We start from the raw sequence: 20,480 nt of genomic DNA, 5'->3' as shown, positions 1-20,480 counted from the left end.
TTTAAGCTACGGTCCCATCCGACTATATATTTCTATATGGATTTATCATAGAAAGGGCAAATCAGAGTTCCACAAAGCCCCTAGTCCTTCAGTGAGCGATAAATTATATATATATTTTTTTTTATAAAAGCCGTTTTTCTTAAAATCAGAAAAAAGCAACTTGTGACCTTGAGAAAATAAGCTGCCGCATAATAGTAAAGATACACCTGACAGGTAGACGGTTTTTATTTCAAATTAAAACTCTATTCAGTCCAGTCACTAGTCTTCGACTTTTATTACAAATGCTTGGTCTATTAAATGTCGGGTAGGATTGATTCGCTCGGGTATATAGTATATACACCCGCTGTTAACAGGCATTCGAACTTTAAGATACTTAAGTATGGCGCATTCAAATAAATAAGTGCATATTTTAACGATGGAGACTTACGGGCCATCGGAAGAAATTAGCTTAAATATTCGGGTAGGCTCTTTTAATTATTTGATATATATTTTTCTAAATAAGAAGTACAAAAATGTACTGGATAAATGTTATTTATATGTTTTATGAAATAAATGGTTGATTGCGACTTAGTCACATAATCAGAACAAAACAGAATATTTATTAGACTTAAAGATGCACTATTCCTCCCAAAGAAGATTTACCACAATTAATACAATTGTTTTGGTATACCCAAATGGATAAATAAATAAATAAATGTCGAAAAGAATGGTTCTTATGAATGCTACCGAGTTTAATTTGAAAGAAAGGTGCTGAAAACATAGTATTTCTACCTTATAAAACTATAGTAGATTACAGTAAATCTTTTAGCAATCGCCAGTCATTTGCTTTTCAGCTATTAAACATGGTTATAATAATTATTGTTATTTGTAATAAATATTGTCCATAAATGCATTATTTAGTTAGTAGTTAAAGATGTATCAGTCAAAAATTATGTTTGTTAGATATGTGAATGTATTGACTTTGAATAAGAGTGTCACTTCAAATAAGAAGTAGTGGCTAAAGGCCTAAATGACCTTTTAACCAGTTTAGTGTTCGAAATTATGTTGTGTCTACTGACACGGTCTCTGTTTCAATGTACGATTCACTTGATGAAAAAACAATAACAGATGATTGCTGATTTACCAAATGAAATGTATGACAGATATGAAAAAAAATCTGCCATTCCGTTAAACAAAATATAATTTCGAACACGAAGTAATGTAATTTATGGGAATGCTTTAAATTATTTAAATGCATTCATGTTTGATAAACATCAATAACTACCATACTCAAATGCATTTGTTTTGCTTGTGCATTTTATTTTTTGATTTATTTTATTTCGTGTCACGCATAAAATATATGTAATTTCGTTGGCTGCATATGCAATGTTCACAATCTGACATAACTGCACATTCAAAAGTGCCTTTTACCTAATATCAAAGATAATATTAGTACCGGTACATGATTTAATATGACAATTTAGCCGCGGGTGCGCGCATGCGCAGAAACGCGTGCATCGAAATACCTGCTATGTGCCAATGTGTGGTATCGTGCGTACCCTAAAACCCAGATTTTTAAGCCGGTATGAGGTTTAATAAAATACGCACAAAATGCACCATTTTGGACTAGAAATTGTTAATATTTACCCTGCTAACTCTTTAAAACAAAAAAAATCGGTTCTGAGAGAGGGGCGCGAGTTTAAAGGTTACGCCACTAAGTTACGCCCCCTCTAACGTCAAATCCTGGATCCGCCCCTATAAGCTACCGGTATGAAGCAAAATAATAAAGCATACTAAATTTTCGCATAATCTGAATATGCAAATGCATGAAATTTAATTAAAATACCATACTCCATTCAATAAAGACATTTACAAAATGTGTTGTCGTCTCGATTCAAGGCCATTTATCAATCATAACAACTCGACCATCTCCGGCAAGCTTCGGGATTTCGTAAATTATGTTCGATACAGGCCGAGGTGTTCCGATTGGTTCATTTACATCTGAGTCATACCTGAAAACGAGCGTGGAATCGAAATATTTTAAAGGTACTCGCTCATGTTTTTGAACCGATATTTTGACTGTTATGCATCTGAAAACACTTTTTTATCATTATCTTCTCTGTGATATCGAAATTGCAGAAAAAAACATACAAGTATAGATTTAAAACATATTTTGGCTATATTTTCGGTCCGGGGGGGGGGGGGGGGGGGTGCTTGCACCCGGTACGCGCCTTCCAAAAGTTGTCAAAAGTTACTTGTTATTTCAATATATGAGAAAAAAGTAATACAATAAACACCAAATGATGGACCATTTTGGACTAGAAATTATGCAATGTTTCTGGGTTCTGAGTGTGGGGCGCAGGTTAAAGAGTAACGCCTCCTCTTACGTCGAATCCTAGACCCGCCCCTGTTCAGTGACCATCACCGTTGTTAACCCTATCGGAAATTGAAGTCTTCAAAGACAGTTTTTGACCAAATATCAACATTTACTGAAGGGTTCGATAATTTGGTATCTTTGTTTTAACACTCCTAATGATTTGCCAACAATTATTTCGCCATACAAAAAGGGTGCATTTTACAAAAACATGGGCGAGTACCTTTAATAACTTAACTGTTTACCACAAATAAATACCAAAACATGTTTGGGGAAATTATGCATCAGACCTCAATGCAAACATCCTGTCTCGCTACGCCGCAGATCAGCTTTCTAAAGACAACTTGAAATGATTAAGTACTTCCTTCAAAACGTTCAAAATTATATACAAATAATTCACACATTCCCTTCGTTCACGAACCATTGTGTACAGTGGAAACCCGATATAAGTATAATTGGCAAAAACGTTCGGGTGACAATACATGTAGTTAAATAAAGAAAAATGTGCGAATTCGTTTTGTATCGAAATCCATTCATTTGGATGAGAAAATGACAACTTATGACTCCTTTTTGCGTGTGCTTGTGAAAACCACATATTAATCATTTTAGCAGCTGAAAATGGGGATTACAAATAAAAAACATTGCAAAAAACATACTTTTTTACTAAAAGCTATTTATATTGATGTGTTATGTGAATTACTCGGTTCAAATTGGTTCATTTCATTTTTATATCAACATCAACAATTCCATTTGTCATAAACCTTCGTTATTTACAACTTTTGTTAATCAAATGTTGAAGTTTCAGGTTCAATAGTTTATTAGAGTCTCATCATAACACCTTATAACAACATTATGCATCAGTAAATTGTAACCACGCCCCCTCCCTAAGGTCCGGGGGTATTCTGGGGATTGCCGGAGAAATCGGCCGTGTTTTTACCTTCCAAGTGACCCCACAGTGCCGGGTGAGTGCTTTGGTTTTGTCTTCGCGCCAAAAATAGCGGGGATGTGCATAAGCTAGGGTCTCTGGGGTTCGGGGGCATTCGGCGGGGATTCTACCAGCAGTCCGTCCCCGCAGGACGGGATTTTACCGGGCCAGGCTGGACCGAAAGTCAAAGACCCCGCTATTCCCCGGATCTGGGGGACCGTGGTTACAATTGACTGGTGCATAATAGATATAGCTTTTAAAAAAGGAAGTATTGCCACTCATAGCATGAGTTATAGGAGACAATAGCAATAAAAACGATATATATATATATATACAATATTCGGAGTCGATATATGTTCAACACACAGTATTGTACATTTATATTGGATACAATTAAATATAAGCCTAAAGATAGACAAATAAAATAATAACATTTTTTTAAAGGCACTAGAGACGAATGCTAATTTTGGTATGAAAGTAAATTACAACGAAACAATTAAAATACTGCATGACGAAATGCGCATTATACATAGAAGATATTATGTAAATGATGAATTCACTGAAATCTGTTAGTAATGCACTATTATTCCTATCATTTTAATTTGATTTCATTTTATTGCAATAGTGGCAATAAATTATCAATATGTTTAAAGCTGCACTCTCACAGATTGAACGTTTTGACAACTTTTTTTATTCTTTTGTCTAGAATCTAGCCTTTTTTTGCGAAAATGCATGGAAACCAGTTATATAAGAATGCTAACAAAAATAAGATCGCAGATTTTGATTTTTAAGTTAAAAAAATGGTGTTTAATGCATTTTTCTTAAACCTTTAAATTTAATTTTCGAACGGGAATATGGAAATCGCAATCTCATCTTTTGTAAGCAATACTTATCATTTGATGCAGATATTTACGCAACAAGTTATTTTTTCCAAGACAAAAATAAAATAAATGAAATGTAAAAAACGGTTTATCTGTGAGAGTGCAGCTTAAAATTGTTTCTTTTTATTTGTTTATTTGTTATCATCGTTTGCATATTTAATGCCAAATATGTCAATAAACTAGAAACCTGAAAACTTATTTCCCAGTTAAGTGTATTATTGTATACGTGATTAAGATTTCTTAATTGAAACAACTTCGCGATCTACTTGCAGCGTTGTCATAATCAAAACCTTCTTACATTTAAGTCCGTTCATATGCAACCGATGTTGTTTTCGATGGAAAATGGCCGAGGTGTTCCGGCTGCATTTTGATTGAATGCTAGTGTAATACGGGAAAAAACAACATTTAATGAAAACCGCTGAAAACGTTAAAATGCGCAAGGAGAAGGCGTGACTTACATGTTCATTTCTGTTCACAGGCAAAAACAATCGATTCCAAAAAATATTTTGATAGCCCCAAACTGTCGCCGATAATTGCCTTTCATCACATAAGAATATTTAAAGAAAAATGGTGTTTTGTTTATACAACAAACAGTGCTTTTATCTCGTAATTTTATTGCTAGTGTAAAGTTATTTAACTGAAACCTGATATTAGCTGAGGACGTCATGACTGTTTCTAATGAGTAAGGTAAGACAAGGTCTTTTAGTCAACACATTTCCATTTTCTGCGTATTTGTCCCCTTCGGTTCTTCACCAATATGTAATAAGAATTCTTCAGTTTGCTTTCTAATTCACATTTACTTTGCAATATTATGATTGTAAAACTTAATAAAATGGTCTTTTAATTCGCACAATTTTAAACCGCGTTACACCATACGTTCAATTTTGTAACCCCGGTGCATTCATTATTTTAACATGGCATTTAAAAACATAGATCTGACGATACATGATTTCGGTCTGCAGTGCTGAAGCATGTAGGCCTGCAGCATACGGCGTAAAAATGTCAATACCATTGAAGGGTTAAATAAAAAAAAATATCATGTATTGCAATGACCAAGGATCAAATTATACAAAACACAACCCGCATCCGATGGCCTATATTACGGCATACCCAGATTTTGCAATGAAACTATTTAAATGATGGTATCTCCGGCATCATTAACTTCATGCTTGTTCAAAATGAAATATAATGTGAAAACTTCAGATAGTTTAGAGCAATCCTTGTGTTATATTTCGTCTTATTTCATGCAGACTAAAATTTGAATAATAATGATAAAATACCGGGATGGGTTTATTTACAATCTCAATTTCTTTTGATAAATTGGATTGAATTAAAACACGTCTTATAAACCAAGCTGGCTTATAAAAGAATATTAGTTATGTATAGAATTAAACCGAGTATTTGTTTCATTTACTAGGTCAAATTGACCCATTATAAAATCATTTCATTAAATATGCAGTACAGAAACATACAAAATCAAACAAAAAATAAATAAAAAAATACACATGCTATGATACGAACGGATGAATAAAAAACAGTTAAACCTGTTACAAATAATAGTGAACTATCATACAATTCCGTTGACTCGAACTCGCTTTGCTCGAAATCCCCGTTGGGTCTAACTCGCTTGGCTCGAACTCTTCGTTGGCTCGAACTCGATGTATAGGACCGATTTCTTTAAACTAAAGGTCTGAAGGTGAAAACCTCCCGCTTGGCTCGAATTTTTCGAGGCTCGAGGCATTTTAGCTGGTTCCTAGGCGTTCGAGCCAACGGGGTTCGTCTGTTATTTACTCGCACACGTCATCTAAAAAGACATTCATATATAATAAATGCTCACTTATCGGATGTCATGTGTTGAAATCTTGCTAGATATTCATTGCAACTCTTTTTATTCATTTTGTGGCTTTGCAATAAAAAACAATATAAAGTACAAACTTCAATATCCCCATTCAAATGCTGGCGGTAACAATGGAAGGCATGGAACGCGATAGTTGAGAGGAATACATTAAGCGCCGGTGCATTATTTCTTTAAACGTACCAGTTAAGATTACGGTGTATTATTTCTTTATATATCCGTCAACAGTGCATGCAATCATGAGAAAATTCAATGTCAATATCATAGAATTAACTGTATTTTTGTCAGGTTTGTTTATTAAAGGATCTGAGTAAAAAATTTAATTGGGTCCATTACAGTTCATGGCGGTAATGCAAGAATGTACTAACACCTATGTTTTAATGTCGGTTATAATCTTCTTGTAAAAAAGTTTAATTATTTACAATTGTGACAGTATAGGAAAATCGTGCACTTATCAATTCTGTAAATGTGTACTTTAATTGCAAGCATAACTAATTTTTGTTATCTCATTATTACAGATATTGACTACTATGATTACTTTGTGATTATCTATCTACTTACTGTTATGTTTGTTTTTGAAGTAATTATATATACGAACCCCCTTGGCTCGAACTCGCTTGACTCGCATTCCTCATTGGCTCGAACTCGCTTGACTCGCATTCCTCATTGGCTCGAACTCGCTTGACTCGCATTCCTCATTGGCTGGAACTAGATATAAATGGCCGATTTCTTGATTATGAAGATGAACATTTCCGCTGATGTAACGAAACGGTATGATTGCAGTTAAGCTGGGACAACATTATAAGTAAAGGAGTAGTAGGTGACCCGATATTTGTTATAAGTATGTCTTTCATGTAACATACTTGATGCCAACAACGGATGACGTTGACGTTTTATTATATTAAAGCAGAACATGCATTATTAGGAAGATATCTTCAAACTCATAATAAATGATATATTCTCGCTTATAGATATCAAACAATGGTCTCCGGAAGTATTTAACAAGAGACATAACGCAATACATGATATCAAAATTCATATAACCAAATAAATGTTAACCCGACGGCTATAACGAAAAACAACTTATTTCTTGCCTTTTATATAGACTGGTCGCTGGTCAGACGCAATGGCTATTTCATTTTGACAAGGGAAAGATATGAGCTTGAATATCGCTACATATTTACTCGCATACATGTCGTAAGGTTCACAGAAGAAACACAGGCTTACTGCAATAATCAGAGGTCTTATATCGGCAGGTATTAGGGCGATTACGCACCTAGATAACGATATCACGTGTACGAAGTATTTTTCACATATCTCCGATATTGTCCCTCAAATATTTACTGCGAAATGACAGCCATTCGGGTGGTTGGGGATACATGTTTTATTTAATATATAACTTGTTTCTGACATCATAGCGTTCTCTTAATCATATATGTTTTACCGGTGTATATGTTTTCATGACACCCAGATTATTTCATTCATTTATTTCATTCACGCATAAAAACGTTAAAACTGTTAAACATTCAAATTATATCATATTATATATATTCGCGCTAAAACCTATTTAACCGCCTCTTTGATATTTTGGAGCAAAATTCGTCTTATTATTTTAAATAATAGTCCAATGATTTCATCACCGCTTAAACTGTTCTACAGGTAACGCCATTACGCAAAAGTTTCGGAAAATAAAATAAAAGTTTCAGGTCATAATGAACGGTTATTTTTCAATTTTGGTGGACAAGATTACATAAACAAAATTGACATACAGTATATCGTACTAAATATGTCATTAGGTTGGACCAGAATGCTATAATAAATATATATAAGACTTACCATCCGCATTCACATCATCTACGCCTCTGGTACTCACATAGACCTGGGATGACATTTATGAACCATCTTAAAGCTGCACTCTGACAGATTGACCATTTTTACAACTTTTACAAAAATCTTGGAATGAGCCATTTCGATATTTGATGTTTAATGTGTTTATGGGCATACAACATCAATTTTCGAACGTTTATATGTTACACTTCGGTCTGATAATTATCTGCAGTCTTAAACTATGGGTTTGCAGACATTAACGCAAACATTGGCTCATCCAAGACCAAAAATTAAAAAACAACAACTTGTAAACACGGTCGATGTGTGTGAGTGCAGCTTTAAACTGTAATTTAATGACTGAAGTCGTTTACCTTAGATCTTTATCTCACTGGTTATATGATATCATCTATGTATAGTTTTCTGAAATAGTTTATGTTCATTGACTGTTTTGAAGGTAAATACTTCAATGTCAACAGTCTATGAACATATTACGAAATAGTTAAGTAAAGAAATGACTCGTTAGAATTTTATGTTTTAAGAATTTAATATGTTTTTGAATATTAGCCATGAGCTTGTTCTTACACATTGCATACATGGACCCACATGAGGGTGTTGCCTAAGACTACTTCTTTCATTTATAGATTCTAACATTTTAATTGACACAAAAACAACATAGACACTGTAAATTACATGCTGTGACATTTTTGGGCGTGTAAGCGTATTTATACTTGTACTCGGGCCTTGTCCATTCGGCGAGTGCTCCGTTAATGACTAACAAGTCATTGTAGGTTTTTGGAGCATAGTACACAGACAGAATGTAACCCTGGTTAGAGCTACACTGGTTCTTTAACGTGAACCAGTGTATAGTACTGTCACACGGGACCCCTATTTAACGCCCCTCCCGGAAGACGATTAGTATTTTCAGTGATGCGACGGGGAATCGAACCTGCGACCCCTGGAGTGATAATCCACTAGTCCACGGATCCGCCACATTGGGCTAGAGCGATCACGTTATTTGATATTCCAGAAACGAGAAAAAACAAAATGGCGACTCATTTGATGTACTGTCAGTTTAAGTTAAAACTGACGTTAATGCTGTTCCAAACTAAACATTTCTACTGGTATGTATTTTGAAAAATTGACACTCTTATTTAAAATCAATACACCCACATGTATAAAAAAACCATATATTTTGAGTGATAAACCTTTAACTACATACTAAATAATGCTTTTATGGAACATATTAATTTCTGATAACAAGATTGTAACCGTGTATTTATTAGCTGAAAACGCCAAAAATATGAAATGATCGGTAATTGGTAAAATATTTACTGTGATTGACTATAGTCTCTTAAGGTAGAAACACCTTTTTTTCTTCACATTCCTTTCAAATTAAACTCGGTATCCTTCAAAAGAACCATTGTTTTCGATATGTATTCATCCTTTTTGGTATATTAAAACATTTGTATTTATTCTGGTTGATCTTCTTTTGGGAGTAAGAGTGCATCTTTAATAGAGAGATATTAAATATAGCAGACAACGCTATTAGTGTGTATTACTAATTAAAGCTTTGCTCTCGCATGGTATGGAACCACTGAATGTGTATATCCCATAGACCCCTAGCTACTAACAGTGTAACTATTAACACCAGCTAGTGCTCGTTGTACTCTTAAATACACGCGACTAAGGAAAGGACATTCGGAACTCCTCGGTCATTTTCCATCAAAAACAACCACGGATGAATGCCGGTATATCAGTAGAAGTAGTTCGAAAATTTAAATAATGGTATTAACCAAATGTAGAGTTTTAACGTGTATTTTTTATATCTAAGTTTTAAGTGATTGCAAGTGAACTGACTTATTGCATTTATGATTAAGATTCCCAAGAGTAAAAACATCAAGTTTAACTGCTAAATAAAAATTGCTACGCGATGTACTTGCAACGTAGGTAAAATGTGAAGATTTCTGCCATTGTAAAACCGTCCATATCCATCCAAAGTTGTTTTCGATGCAAAATGGCAGATGAGTTCCGAATGAGGAGATGACGTTATTTATAGAATGATTACACCTCTCTCTATATATAACTCGTTGTATTTAACAGACCTTCACTGATTCACCAGACGAACACAGGCAGGAAATAGATGAGTACGTGTCTCTTTATGACAACGCTGGTGCTAGCCATGGTAACGAAATACTTGATGTCGAGGAAGTAGATGAAAATGGTAACCCCTATGACAACCATCAACATTATCAAAACCTAGCATACCAGGATGACGAAGAGTTACCACCGCCACCTATTGAGCTAGTTACAAATGAGTTACAAGAAGTTCCACAAGTGGAAATAACTGTTGATGAGCCTCAACCGCCACAAGACGACACTGGCGATGCCCGAGGGGATATGTATGGAAAGGACGCCAGTGCACATGCTACTGGTACATATAGAGAGTCACCCACTGGATCTTTTGGTACAACAACACCGAGCACCGCGTCACAGGAAGAACCAATTGAATTAGCGTATATATCTGGAAATTCTAACCCTCATGGTAATGGCGTTAACATAAATCCCGCTGAAACATCACAAGGACAAGGTGTGGCCGACCAAGGCGTTTTGAATGGAGCCTTCGATTACCCTGTCGCTGAGAAGGAACATGTGGATGGGCCTGGAAATGGTCAGTCATCGAAGATGAATGTCTTTAAGGAAGAACCGCCATTTATACACACAGGGTAAGAATTTATGTAACACTGCATTGTAATTTTATTGCTGATTTTCTCTCTAGAACAATTATGAACGATGGTTTATTTTTGCTTATTCAATTATATATCTGCGGTGTAGACATGACACATAATATACATCTGTATGCACTAACTTTGATACTGATACTTATATATAAGGGTTATAAAACCTGTTCTTCCATCCCAGATAGGAGATCCAAATTTTTAGCCATGCTGGAAAGCCTTTCTGCCACCTCAGATTACTAAATCAAAATAATTTGCCATATTTGGCTTTGCTGGAAAGCCTCATCTGGCTCACGGGCAAAGATAGAAAAGTACCCTCATGTTTGTTTTTCTTTTTTTACAACGAACAAAGGAGTTTCAGCGAAAAAAATACATATTTACTATATTTTGTTTAACTAAGGGGGGAAGAAAAGGAATCCACATAGGCTCCACACAACCCTCGTGTAGGGTGTTGAGCGGAAACTCGCAAAAAAAAACCCCACATAACCTCGGGCTTGGATGAACCTATGTTACATTCTCAGCCATGGAAGATTATAATCTGTGTTATAGCATCCAAACTAAATACCAACTTAAATACCGTTTTTTACGTCAGTGGTTTATTAAGATACGGTTAAATAATTTTTCAGGGACGCGGAAGGGAAGATCATTTACCAGAAGACGTCACGGTTCAAGACGATAGTCGGGGTCTGCTGTGTGGTCATAGTTATTGCAGCTTTTGCTGCCGTGGGACTGGTGGTCGGCTTGAGAGCTGGTAAGCGAGTAATGAAAATCCTTTTGAGTAGGACGGGAAGGCGGCTATAGGGGCGGAAAGGTTATAAATTTCTCGGTCTTGTTGGGTCATTTCACTGTCCTTGCTTTCAGTTTTGAGTATTTGTTGCCGTCTAGCTGATAATCGTCCATTGCCAAGCCAATTGTAGGAAATATGTTTAAGTGAGACACGAATGGTGGATATGATAGACGGTAGTGTGAGTGAGTGGGCTTTGAAGGAAGAAATATTATAGGAGTGGAGATGTTCTAGGGGACAGGGACGTTTTTAGGGGCTTGGTCGTATTTGAAGTTTGTGCGGTTACAACATTTCTTGTGCTTGATTTCGTCGGCCTAGTGGTCGGTTTGGGATTTGGCAAAGACATATAGAGAAGGGGTGTGAATGGGGAAAGGGGGCGAGACAAGCACATGGGAGCATAAGGGGAACGGGGGAAAGAGGGTGTAGATGAAGAGTAGCAAGACCAGGGGCGGATTCAGGATTCGACGTTCGAGGGTGCGTAAACTTAGGGGCATAACCTTTGGATATGTGCCCCTCCCTCAGAACCGAAATTCATTTGGTTTAAACTGTTTGCAGGGGGGTTTGGGTGGGGTATTACCCCCAAAAATATTTATACGGTCTTTTCCGAAATGGTGCGTTTTATGCGTATTTTATTTTCTTATTTCTCTTATATTGATATAAAAAATAATTTGGGCGATATTAGGGGGAGGGGGGGATACGCCCCTCAACAGATCATGTATGATAATTGACCTACATTAAAGATGTTCATCCCTTGTTTCACGAAAACTCGTTAGCCTAATAGTTGCATTTAGTTACATTGCATACTCGACGTATGAATTCCTTATAGTTTGTTAAATCATTAATATGCCTTTGTAAAAAATTGTTTTACCTTGGATTCAGCATTCGGATCTCCTCGGCCAATTTTCTCGAAAACAACGCCGGTACATCAGTAGAAGTAGTTCGTTATTTTTTTTAAATTATATCATTAGCTAGATGTAGTGTTTCAGCTTGTATTTATTGATCTAAGTTTAAATTGATTGTCAGTGAAGTGTATTATTGCAATTATAATTAAGATTACTAAGAGTAAGGTCATTAAGTTTAACTATTTAATAAAATTACTTCGCGATCTACTTACACAGGACTTAAACATACCGATTTTTGAGTGTGTAAACCGTCCAAATACATCCGAGCTTGTTTTCGATAAAAAACGGCCGAGGAGCTCCGAATGTGGATTTAGATTTTAAAGATGCACTCTTACTCCCAAATAATATTAACCAAAATTAATATAATTGTTAAAATATTTCAAAAAGGTTGACTAAATGCCAAAAACAATGGTTCTTATGAGGGAAACCAAGTTTAATTTGAAAGAAAGGTACAGAAAACAAGGTATTCATACCTTACGAGACTATAGTAAATCATAGTAAATCTTTTAGCATTCACCAATCATTTAATATTTTTGCGTTTTTAGCAATTAAATACACGGTTACAATCATGTTAACAGTAAGTAATATTTTCCATAAATGCGTTATTTAGTAAGAAGTTAAAGGTTTATCTCTCAAAATTTATGTTTGTTATACATCTATATACATGTATTGATTTTGAATAAGAGTGTCACTTTAAGTAAGTAACGCTAGCCAAACATTAGACCGCATGAGCACGTCTCTTTAAAACGTTTATGAAAATGTTTGTAACCTGATCAGCCCAGTCAGTTTCGATTATGTTTGCCGCACAAAGGGTTGTCATATTTCGATATGATCTGACGTGCAAATATAAGACAAATCTTAGATTTCAAATATTATGGTTTAATGACTTCATAATTTTCTTTTGATAGTATGCGCATCCCTGCAAGTGCAGTTAAACTGTTAAAGATGCCATCAAAAATGTATGTTCGTAATACTCGAAAGCAAAAGAAACAAAAAGTGATACTGTAAAAAGATTGTAGTTAATAGTTGAAAGTGCACAAATATTAAATGACTGGTGAGTCCTAAAATATTTACAGTGATCAACTATCGTCTCATTAAGTTAGAAATACCGTGTTTTCTGCACCTTTCTTTCAAATTAAACTCGGTATCCTTCATAAGAACCATTGTTTTCGATATCTTTTTATCATTTTCGTTAAATTAAAACAATTAAATTAATATAACATGAGCTCTTTTGAGAATTTTGCCAAGTTTTCCTTTTAGGCCTCTAATATAGTCACTTTTATTCTCATCGAATCATTTGTGCTAACAGGGATCGGAGCACCCCTTCAACACTTGCGAATATACATAACAAATATAACCAATCAGTGTTTCGACAAAGGAAGTATTTCAAAGAAATATATCAGTTGAACATATTGTAGAAACAATACATCAATGAAGCGCAAAAACATCGTGTAGTGTAGCCTCACTCACGAGTTACTTCCCTTATCTTGAAATTTACTTTTTCAGTTAAATTTACATCGTTTGCTTCGAATTTATACAGTTTTTGTGTGTTATTTTTTAGCTCTTTTGAGGATTTAATTACACTAATAGTTTCGGCGACTTAATTCCACGACCATATTGTTGAGTAAAGGAGATTAAACACTAAACTGTGCTTGTAATGCACCAGTCAATTGTAACCAGGCCCCCCCATGTCCGGGGAATAGCGGGGACTTTGACTTTCGGTCCAGCCAAGCCCGAGCAAACTGAACGAACTGCTCCGAATTCCCCGCCAAATGCCCCGCACCCAAGGGACTTTAGATAACGCTTATTCCCCGCTAGATTTGGCTGGAAGACAAAACCACCGCATTCACCCGGCACTGCGAGGCCACCTGGAAGGTAAAAACACGGCCCATTTCTCCCGCTATTCCCGGTATTTTCCCGGACCTGGGGGGAGGGGGCGTGGTTACAATTGACTGGTGCATAATTGGATCATATATTCATTTTTTTTGTCAGGCAAGTCCGATGAGAAGGATATGGTCTCTGTGACGGGTAAGTTTGTTTACATAGTCTACGTAGTGGCATTGGCGGCGTCTTCGTCGTCTTTCAAACGCTTACTGTCTTTGGTTCTAATGCAATAACTTTCAAATCGTATAAAACATGATCACGAAACTTGGTCCACATTTCGTCACTCAATACACGCACATGCGTAATAATGCAAATACATGTAGCCTAAACTTAATGGTCAGTATGTTGATAATTAAGCTCGTAAATGCTTATACGTATGTCAACTAATGGTTACTTTCATACATAGATCAGCCTTTATATTTGAATATTCTAAGATAAACTTTTTACAAAATAATTTTCTGAACTTGTAACTCCTTTTAGAATTGCAATTGTAGTACAATTTATTGAATATTGAGTTTGTTGCAATACCATGGAATCTTCCTTTATAAACTATAAAGCCACGGTTATTCACAAATATGGAACTGAAATTCCACGGTCTGTATAACTAATATATCAATTTCCTATGACTTCAGTGGACAAGGAATACCACGCCGAACTTGTAATCTTGTACACGGAATACTCGTCCGAACTCCAAGACCGTGACAGCTCTCTGTATAGGCAGACAGAAGACATGGTTATTGAGAAGGTATTTGTGATTTGTATTTAATATGCAAACAACGAGTATACCAACTGGTATCTTTTGAAATACGTTGACGAAACCTTATAAGTCGATACTCGCTATGTCGAACACTTTTATCTCGATGTTATCGTTATATCGACTTTTTCCCGGTTCAGTTATACACATTTTGAATTTCGGTTATTTCGAATGTGCGTTATATCGAAGTACTTCCCGAGGTCCCATTGTGTGGAATCATGAGCGTGAATGTTTCGCCCCCTTCACTTATTGTTGAAACACAAACAGCAACAAACGCACTTAATATAGAGGATAGTTGTTCTTAGAGAGGACCGAAAGCTATATTTCACGATTGGCGTAGCCACGAGTGAGGTTTTTACTTTTTATGTTGACGAGTTGGAATATTTTGCAATCTAACACTAAAATAAATACTTTTTATCTTGATAATATTTGCATAAAATAGTCAAAACATTTAATAGTAGGTTTTCGGAAAGTGCGCCAAATTGCTTGCGAACGTTAATGATTAATCATTATTATCCAGCGAAAAGCATATAATGCATTTGTATCTTAAATAAATTATCCCTTTGCAATCCAAGCCAATGTTTCACCACACAATGAGTACCCACAGGACGTAAGTCACAATATACAAAAACCTATCCTCATTGCCATTGCAGATAGACGACGCCTTTATAAAAAGCCCTCATGCAGACAGCTACGTCAAGACAACGGTGAACGGGTTTAGGTAAGACAATTCGCAGGACACTGCGAAGCACTGCGTGTGCGTGTGCGTGTACTGTACGAGTAAGCACTGGTGTATGTAAACATTGCAATTAAGTTATATCGTTCGCGAAACTTATTTTTGACTTGTACTTGCAGGTTCGCGAACACTATTAAAACGTAGCTTTCATCGTGCTATCGTACATACTATACTAAACGTGTACAATGTATACAGCCCTGAAAGACGTAGCGCACAAAAATAGTTCACGTGTACTCATGCTTAGATGACATAGCGTACAAAAAATAGTTCACATGTACTCATGGTTAGATGAAGTAGCGTACAACAAATAGTTCATATGTACTCGTGGTAAGATGACCTAGCGTACATACAATAGTTCACATGTACCCATGCTTAGATGAAGTAGCGAACAACAAATAGTTCACATGTACTCGTGGTCAGATGACCTAGCGTACATACAATAGTTCACATGTACCCATGCTTAGATGAAGTAGCGAACAACAAATAGTTCTCATGTACTCGTGGTCAGATGACCTAGCGTACATACAATAGTTCACATGTACCCATGCTTAGATGATGTAGCGAACAACAAATAGTTCACATGTACTCGTGGTCAGATGACCTAGCGTACATACAATAGTTCACATGTACCCATGCTTAGATGAAGTAGCGTACAACAAATAGTTCACATGTACTCGTGGTCAGATGACCTAGCGTACATACAATAGTTCACATGTACCCATGCTTAGATGAAGTAGCGTACAACAAATAGTTCTCATGTACTCGTGGTCAGATGACCTAGCGTACATACAATAGTTCACATGTACCCATGCTTAGATGAAGTAGCGAACAACAAATAGTTCTCATGTACTCGTGGTCAGATGACCTAGCGTACATACAATAGTTCACATGTACCCATGCTTAGATGAAGTAACGAACAACAGATAGTTCTCATGTACTCGTGGTCAGATGACCTAGCGTACATACAATAGTTCACATGTACCCATGGTTAGATGAAGTAGCGAACAACAAATAGTTCACATGTACTCGTGGTCAGATGACCTAGCGTACATACAATAGTTCACATGTACCCATGCTTAGATGAAGTAGCGAACAACAAATAGTTCTCATGTACTCGTGGTCAGATGACCTAGCGTACATACAATAGTTCACATGTACCCATGCTTAGATGAAGTAGCGAACAACAAATAGTTCACATGTACTCGTGGTCAGATGACCTAGCGTACATACAATAGTTCACATGTACCCATGCTTAGATGAAGTAGCGAACAACAAATAGTTCACATGTACTCGTGGTCAGATGACCTAGCGTACATACAATAGTTCACATGTACCCATGCTTAGATGAAGTAGCGTACAACAAATAGTTCTCATGTACTCGTGGTCAGATGACCTAGCGTTCATACAAAAGTTCACATGTACCCATGCTTAGATGAAGTAGCGTACAACAAATAGTTCTCATGTACTCGTGGTCAGATGACCTAGCGTTCATACAAAAGTTCACATGTACCCATGCTTAGATGAAGTAGCGTACAACAAATAGTTCTCATGTACTCGTGGTCAGATGACCTAGCGTACATACAATAGTTCACATGTACCCATGCTTAGATGAAGTAGCGTACAACAAATAGTTCACATGTACTCGTGGTCAGATGACCTAGCGTACATACAATAGTTCACATGTACCCATGCTTAGATGAAGTAGCGTACAACAAATAGTTCTCATGTACTCGTGGTCAGATGACCTAGCGTACATACAATAGTTCACATGTACCCATGCTTAGATGAAGTAGCGTACAACAAATAGTTCTCATGTACTCGTGGTCAGATGACCTAGCGTACACACAATAGTTCACATGTACCCATGCTTAGATGAAGTAGCGTACAACAAATAGTTCTCATGTACTCGTGGTCAGATGACCTAGCGTACATACAATAGTTCACATGTACCCATGCTTAGATGATGTAGCGAACAACAACTAGTTCACATGTACTCGTGGTCAGATGACCTAGCGTACATACAATAGTTCACATGTACCCATGCTTAGATGAAGTAGCGAACAACAAATAGTTCTCATGTACTCGTGGTCAGATGACCTAGCGTACATACAATAGTTCACATGTACCCATGCTTAGATGAAGTAGCGTACAACAAATAGTTCTCATGTACTCGTGGTCAGATGACCTAGCGTACATACAATAGTTCACATGTACCCATGCTTAGATGAAGTAGCGAACAACAAATAGTTCTCATGTACTCGTGGTCAGATGACCTAGCGTTCATACAAAAGTTCACATGTACCCATGCTTAGATGAAGTAGCGAACAACAAATAGTTCACATGTACTCGTGGTCAGATGACCTAGCGTTCATACAAAAGTTCACATGTACCCATGCTTAGATGAAGTAGCGAACAACAAATAGTTCACATGTACTCGTGGTCAGATGACCTAGCGTACATACAAAAGTTCACATGTACCCATGCTTAGATGAAGTAGCGTACAACAAATAGTTCACATGTACTCGTGGTCAGATGACCTAGCGTACATACAATAGTTCACATGTACCCATGCTTAGATGAAGTAGCGAACAACAAATAGTTCACATGTACTCGTGGTCAGATGACCTAGCGTACATACAAAAGTTCACATGTACCCATGCTTAGATGAAGTAGCGAACAACAAATAGTTCACATGTACTCGTGGTCAGATGACCTAGCGTACACACAATAGTTCACATGTACCCATGCTTAGATGAAGTAGCGAACAACAAATAGTTCACATGTACTCGTGGTCAGATGACCTAGCGTACATACAATAGTTCACATGTACCCATGCTTAGATGAAGTAGCGAACAACAAATAGTTCTCATGTACTCGTGGTCAGATGACCTAGCGTACATAAAATAGTTCACATGTACTCATGCTTAGATGACGTAGCGTACATAAAATAGTTCGCATGTACTCGTGGTTAAATGACCTAGCGTACATACAATAGTTCACATGTACTCATGCTTAGATGAAGTAGCGAACAACAAATAGTTCACATGTACTCGTGGTCAGATGACCTAGCGTACATACAATAGTTCACATGTACCCATGCTTAGATGAAGTAGCGAACAACAACTAGTTCACATGTACTCGTGGTCAGATGACCTAGCGTACATACAAAAGTTCACATGTACCCATGCTTAGATGAAGTAGCGAACAACAAATAGTTCACATGTACTCGTGGTCAGATGACCTAGCGTACATACAAAAGTTCACATGTACCCATGCTTAGATGAAGTAGCGAACAACAAATAGTTCACATGTACTCGTGGTCAGATGACCTAGCGTACATACAATAGTTCACATGTACCCATGCTTAGATGAAGTAGCGAACAACAAATAGTTCTCATGTACTCGTGGTCAGATGACCTAGCGTACATACAATAGTTCACATGTACCCATGCTTAGATGAAGTAGCGAACAACAAATAGTTCTCATGTACTCGTGGTCAGATGACCTAGCGTACATACAATAGTTCACATGTACCCATGCTTAGATGAAGTAGCGAACAACAAATAGTTCACATGTACTCGTGGTCAGATGACCTAGCGTACATACAATAGTTCACATGTACCCATGCTTAGATGAAGTAGCGAACAACAAATAGTTCACATGTACTCGTGGTCAGATGACCTAGCGTACATACAATAGTTCACATGTACTCATGCTTAGATGAAGTAGCGAACAACAACTAGTTCACATGTACTCGTGGTCAGATGACCGTGATCAGCTATTGAAAAATAGGATTAACAGTTGCTAATGATAGGCAACTAAACAAACTTGATCATAATGTGCACAGTGTTATACAAAGGCTAAACATCACTTAGTCTAAACCACACAAAAAGAGTAAACGTGGTGGCAGAGCTAAACCATTAACAAAACGTACTGGTATTAACTTATGCAATCTGACTTATCCCACAATAGAAAATATGCGTGTTCAAATTGGTGAAAAGGTGTCTTGTGTAACACTTAACTGTAGATCAGTTGTAAACAAAGATTATTTTGTTGGCCAATATTTGAGAGAAGAGAAAATAGACTTTGCTTTATTAACTGAGACCTGGTACACTGACGACAAACAACATCAATATGAAACTTCTGATCTGAATCAATGTGGGTACAAAATAAGTGTTGCAAACCGCAAAAACAAAATTGGTGGTGGAATTGCCCTAACATGCAAATCAGACATCAAAATGACAAAAATGGAACATGGAACAAAACAAAGCTTTGAATTTGGTATCTGGAAACTAATATTCAAAAGTATAACAGTGCATGCAGTTGGTATTTACAGACCGCCATCTTCAGCCTCTTGTGATCAATTCGTAAATGATTTTTCCAATTTCATTGAAGACATACTACCTATATATTCCAATCTGCTGATAATGGGAGACTTTAACATTCATCTTGACAATGGTAGTAGTGCGTCCACAAACTTTAATAACTGCTTACACGCGTTTTGCCTTGAACAACACGTAAACTTTGTCACACACACTGGTGGAAACTGTTTAGACTTAGTTATAACGGAGTCAGCAAATGGTGTAAATGTAATCAAATGTGAGCAAGGTCCTTTCCTCTCAGATCGTTGTGTTGTCAGGGTAGTTGTCGATGTCAAAAAAGAAAACATAACAAGCAAAACGGTAAACTTTAGAAACTGGAAATGTATATCACAATCTGAATTTTCTAGTGATTTGGCTATGATTACGATAGACAGTGATGATGTCAATACTTTTGCGAACCTGTTTGAATCTGAAATTAAAGCAGTTATGGATAAACATGCTCCATCAAAAACAATAACAAAG

General features: G+C 36.5%; 1 protein-coding gene across 1 annotated transcript in view; it reads left to right on the top strand.

Annotated features, from left to right (window-relative positions):
* The first annotated feature begins 275 nt into the window (after nucleotides 1-275).
* Nucleotides 276-20,480, top strand: part of LOC128240004 (uncharacterized) — a 136,786-nt gene continuing 116,581 nt past the window's right edge. Inside the window, exons 1-6 of the mRNA XM_052956480.1 lie at nucleotides 276-460; nucleotides 9,942-10,564; nucleotides 11,203-11,327; nucleotides 14,255-14,290; nucleotides 14,779-14,891; nucleotides 15,554-15,621. Of these exons, the coding sequence (XP_052812440.1) occupies nucleotides 416-460; nucleotides 9,942-10,564; nucleotides 11,203-11,327; nucleotides 14,255-14,290; nucleotides 14,779-14,891; nucleotides 15,554-15,621 (1,010 nt within the window). The 5' untranslated portion in view covers nucleotides 276-415. The remainder of the gene's footprint in view (nucleotides 461-9,941; nucleotides 10,565-11,202; nucleotides 11,328-14,254; nucleotides 14,291-14,778; nucleotides 14,892-15,553; nucleotides 15,622-20,480) is intronic.

This window comes from Mya arenaria, chromosome 7 (assembly GCF_026914265.1).
Source record: "Mya arenaria isolate MELC-2E11 chromosome 7, ASM2691426v1".
NCBI classification, from domain to species: domain Eukaryota; kingdom Metazoa; phylum Mollusca; class Bivalvia; order Myida; family Myidae; genus Mya; species Mya arenaria.
The sequence above is the reverse complement of the archived record's forward strand: the minus strand, read 5'-3'. Positions and strand labels throughout refer to the sequence as shown.